Genomic DNA, 4592 nt, shown 5'->3' with positions numbered 1-4592 from the left:
CCGTTGTCTCCTGAGCCGCTGGTCCTGGGACTTGTCATAGGGGTAATTTGCCACCACCGCTCCACCGTGCAGATTGGCTGAGAGCACAAAGTTGTAGCTGCTGAGCCACTGGATCACAGCCAACGTCTCCGGTTCCACCTGTGAGGAGAAGAGGGATGGGGACAGGGAGAAGAGCTCAGCCACCTCTGGGCTGGCTGCTACTCCATGCCAGGCTGTGATCAGTCACCTCAGACTGTGCCCTGCAATGTGCCTGCTTCAGCCCTTGCAGGATGCTGGCCTCTCCTGGCAGAGGTGCAAGCTGTGATACAGGGCAGGACGACATTGTTTCTCGGCATGCAGGAGGCACAGGGAAGGAGACAAGCACCATGCAAGCCAAAGGACAGCATATTTGCTTGGGTGCTGGGGCCCGCTAAGAGGATGCTGTAAGCCCTCGCAGCATCCCAGACTGATACCTGGCTTTTCCAGTTGTCGGGCAGCGGGATGTGGTGATTTGGCCCGCTGATTTCCCCGCTGTAGTACATGAACGTGTTGAGGTCAGGGAAGTTGCGGTTCAAGTCCACTCCGTTGGCGTTGTTCCTCCCCGTCAAGTACCCATTGCTGTCTGGGCCCTGCGGGGCAAAGGTGCATCATGGGGGTGAGTACAGGGTGGGCGCAGGCAGGCTGAGTGTCAGGGCGGCAGGGACCGTCCGTTGCAACACGTGTGTTATTGCTGGCAGGAGAATAAAGAGTATTGGTACTGACAGGGAAAGTCAATAACAATATCTTCATTTTCCAGGGTCACAGAGAAAGGCAGAAGCCAAATAAACAATTTGCCTCAACTGAAAGAGCCATGAATAAATTATCTCCCTGAGATCTAGCGGTACAAAGGAATAGGTGAGGTTTTGCGGGGGGACACCAGAGAGCTTCCCTCTGCCCCATCCCTCATGTCCCTGTCTGCTCATGGCAGTGGCATTCAGCTGCCACTTCCCCAGCCTGGAGCGGGGGGTTTGCAGCGACCCTCCCATGACAAATAACTTCTTGGGAGGGCAAGGCAGGTGTAGGAAGCCCTACATCACCTGCCGGGGCCACCTGGGGCAGGACACACAGCGCAAGCCCTTGGCACAGGAGGTGAGGAGCAATGATGTCAGTTGAGGGGGCCAGGTTTGGCAGGGAAAGGAGAGAAAAGATGTCCCCTCCCCACAGGTGCATTGAAGGGGATCCCGCAGGGATTTGAAGGGCTTTCTGCCCCTACCCGGCTGGAGGAGGCGATCGCTGCCTGGTACCTGCTTGGCAGCCACTTCGTACCCGTCGGGGTTCATGGAGGGCATGATGTGGATGCGCGTGTCGTGGATGAGGCGGGTGATCCGCTCATTGCCCCGGCGGTACTCCTCGCACAGGAACTCGGAGAGCTGCAGCAGCAGCTCACGGCCCAGCACCTCGTTGCCGTGCATGTTGCCAACATACTTGAACTCCGGCTCCACTGGAGAGAACAACAGAGAGCGACACCATCAGCCAGGGCTGGGACAGGGGGAAGACCCAACTCCTACTGCAGGGAGCCCAGGCAAGCGCAAAGGACCCCCAATAAATGGTGTGAAATGGCCACTTCCCTTTGAAAACGCAAATCTCATCAAGGGAGACTGGCATGGTTCTCATATGGGCTCCCCTCTGTTTTGCCATAGCATCCCTGGCAGCAGCTCAGGCTCTCCACCCGGTTGCTGCTCGCCTTCAGAGCACACAAGAAGACATTATCTGCGGGTGGCATAGTCTCAAGCTGGGGAGAGGCAGCACAGAGGGACGAGGGAGCACCGGCAGGATTGCTGCTGCCCTGAATCCCGGGGTGCCGGGGCCTCCCAGCTCTGCAGTGGGTGGCAGTGGAGAGGACAGGTCCTTTCTCCCACCTCCGCCCTTCGCAGTTTGCTCTCAGTGCCTCTCACCAGCATGGCACATTCCTGGCTCTGCCTGCTTTAAGGAGCTTTTCAGTACTCTGCAGGATAAAATCAATCCCTGGTTTGGGGCGAGCTGTGCTTTTTCACTGGAAGGACACTGTCGCCTCTGGCCGCTGCCTGTCAGCCCCTGACTCCTGTGCTGGGAGGCATCAGCAGTTTCTCCTCTCCCTCCTCTTCGCCTGCCTCCAAGGAAAAGATTTAGAGGCTTCCTCATCCTCAAGGGACAGGAACAAGAGCCTAGAGAAACCCTCAGTGGCTGAGTTGAATACGGATCAAACTGTCCCTTGGGCAGCTTCGTTACGAGCAAAAAGGTCTCTTGCCACTGACTTTTCTAAAATGAGGTCTCGAAATACAGATTTAGGGACTGCAGGCAGACAGTGCCCAGAGCAGGACTCGCTTTGCTGAAGGAGAGGCAGCACACGTGAGGGATGGGTTACGCTTTTCCAGAGAGGATTTTAAAGCAGTTACTTGTGGAAAAATAAAATGTCTCATTGCAGGATGGAGTCAGCTCTGGTAGGAGAAATACCAGGGAAATGGGGTTAAAAAGGAAGGCCAGCTTTCACACAAAAGTGTCAGGGAAAAACAGGGTGTCATTACAAACGTCGGCTTGCCAGAGCTTGAGAATCCCATTGCTCCATGAGTTTTCCAGCCACCAGCAGTGGTGAGACTCACAGTGGCAGCGGTGCAGCCTTTTTTTTTGAGTGTCTGTCAGTATCCCTGGGGCAAAGGCACCGCAGCCCCATGGATCTGACATCTGCTGCTTCCAAAATCCCCCACGCCTTTGCTGCACGGGGACGATACACTGCTTCTGGACATGCTGAAGACAGATTCTAAAAAAAAAAAAATCAAATTTTTGGCAAAGATTTTGCTTTTCCAAATCTTTTGATCGCTGTGCCTCCGCACAGGACACTACAGGTGGGCAATGTGTTTTGACCTGGTTAGATTTCAGGAGACATGAGAACTGATTTAATTAGGTTATAAAAACTATAAAAACGTCCTGGGGATAGATGCAGCCTTTATTTAAAAAAATAAGGCCTCAGCAGGGATTCTCCTTCTCTGCTTTGTTCAAGTCTGCGGCAGGACTTGTCAGCCTTTTTCAATATGCAGACCCCTGAACCTTATCTACGTGGCCACACAAGCCCTAATTACTGCACGTAAGCCCACTAACTCTAGGCTTGCTTTTGGGAGTTACTGTCCGTGGCCTTCAAGAAAGCACACAGATTCCCCAAGTCCTCGTGCTCCATGCTTAAAGTGCCAGCCTGGGGGTGGCCCACACTACAAGCAAGGCCACAGGTCCACGCTGCCCGCCTGGGGCAGGGGAGATCTCGGTCACCTCCTGTGGCCCTTCCAGCTGTTCTGTAGTTCTCCTGTAGGTATAAAATCCACTGGTGCATTGCCAGTGCCCTTTGCTCGCTCCTTGCTTTGAATCAGCCCCCGATGTGCTGTGGAGGTGCCCGAGGTGTCCTCAGCGTCAGGCAGGTTTCCCTGTACCAAATGGGGCTGGCGCGGAGGAGGTCAGGGTGGGAAGCCTCCCATCCCTCCTCTCAGCAGCCCTGAAGGCGATGCTCTGGGCCGCAGGAGGGGAGCAGCGGGTACAGTGGGGTTTTGAGGTGCTGCTCTGCTTCGGGGGGGTGGGAGGGGGCATGCAGGTATGGGTCCCGCTCACCCCTGCAGCACTGCTGGCAGCTTTCCATGTAACTGGGCTGCCTGGGCTTGTCAGCCCCTGCATTTAACCACACCAGTGAGCGAGCCAGGATTTGAAAAGGCAAAAGAACCTGCAAAAAGTAGGCAGAGCCTTGTCCGCATCTGCAGCCCAGGGGCACAAGGTGGGGAAGCGAGGGAGCTCTGTGTGCACACACCCAGCCCGGAGAGCCGTCTGGTCCCCACAGCCCCCCAGCAGCACCTGGCTGCCAGCAAGGTCTGGCTCAGTGGCCTCTCCACGCCGCACAGGCAGCAGCTCAAGGGGCCATTGCTGCCAAGGCTCCGCAGGGCCACGTGGCAGCAGGTAGAGATCCCCGAGACCTGCCTGTCACAGGGGCTGCACAGCCCGTGGGACCAGTGGGGCTGTGGGAGCCCAACGCCCGCTCTGCTGAGGTCCCCCGCTGGCTGTCCCCCTTGCTTTGGGGTCTGGAGAAAGAAAGGCTGAGCTCTTCCCCCCTGCCACTATCCAGCAGCAAAGGGTGGAGGGTGGACTCAGCCTCCCCCCGCCAGTGCAATGCTGTGTTTTGGGAGGGAGAGGGTGGCAGGGCAGGTGGGGTGCTGGGATAGACTCGCCCGGGGTTCTCGCGTTAGCCCGTGCTGAAAAATCAGAGCTCTGTCCAAAGTACGCGCCTGGGCCACGCTGCAGCCCATGCAAGCACGGGGCACGCACGCAGCTTCTGCATGCGTGTTCCTGGGTTGGCTGAGGGGTCCAAGCTGGAGCCGGCCACCACCTGACACCTGGGCATCGCCGGGAGTCCTGCCTGGAAAGGGAGGGACCCTGCCCTGTGCCCCGACGGTGCTGCGTGGCAGGGAGCGCAGCGATGAAGCCCATCCTCTCCGAACTGCCGTCCCCGTCCCCCCATACTTACGGGGCTCGTGGATGCCCGGGTAGTCGCTGAACTCCAACACGTAGAGGTGTCGGCCCTCGACGCTGCGGCCGATGCTGTAGATGCGGCTGGCGTTCGG

At 57.4% G+C, this 4592-nt stretch overlaps 1 protein-coding gene across 1 annotated transcript in view; it reads right to left on the bottom strand.

Annotated features, from left to right (window-relative positions):
* The window catches only part of CPN1 (carboxypeptidase N, polypeptide 1), a 12562-nt gene that overhangs the window by 7207 nt on the left and 763 nt on the right, over nt 1-4592 (bottom strand). The window contains exons 2-5 of the mRNA XM_009880475.1: nt 4496-4592; nt 1263-1459; nt 453-608; nt 8-138 (exon numbers count right to left, since the gene is read on the bottom strand). Coding sequence (XP_009878777.1) covers nt 8-138; nt 453-608; nt 1263-1459; nt 4496-4592 — 581 coding nt within the window. The remainder of the gene's footprint in view (nt 1-7; nt 139-452; nt 609-1262; nt 1460-4495) is intronic.

This window comes from Charadrius vociferus, unplaced genomic scaffold, assembly GCF_000708025.1.
Source record: "Charadrius vociferus isolate BGI_N301 unplaced genomic scaffold, ASM70802v2 scaffold443, whole genome shotgun sequence".
Classification (NCBI taxonomy): Eukaryota; Metazoa; Chordata; class Aves; order Charadriiformes; family Charadriidae; genus Charadrius; species Charadrius vociferus.
The sequence above is the reverse complement of the archived record's forward strand: the minus strand, read 5'-3'. Positions and strand labels throughout refer to the sequence as shown.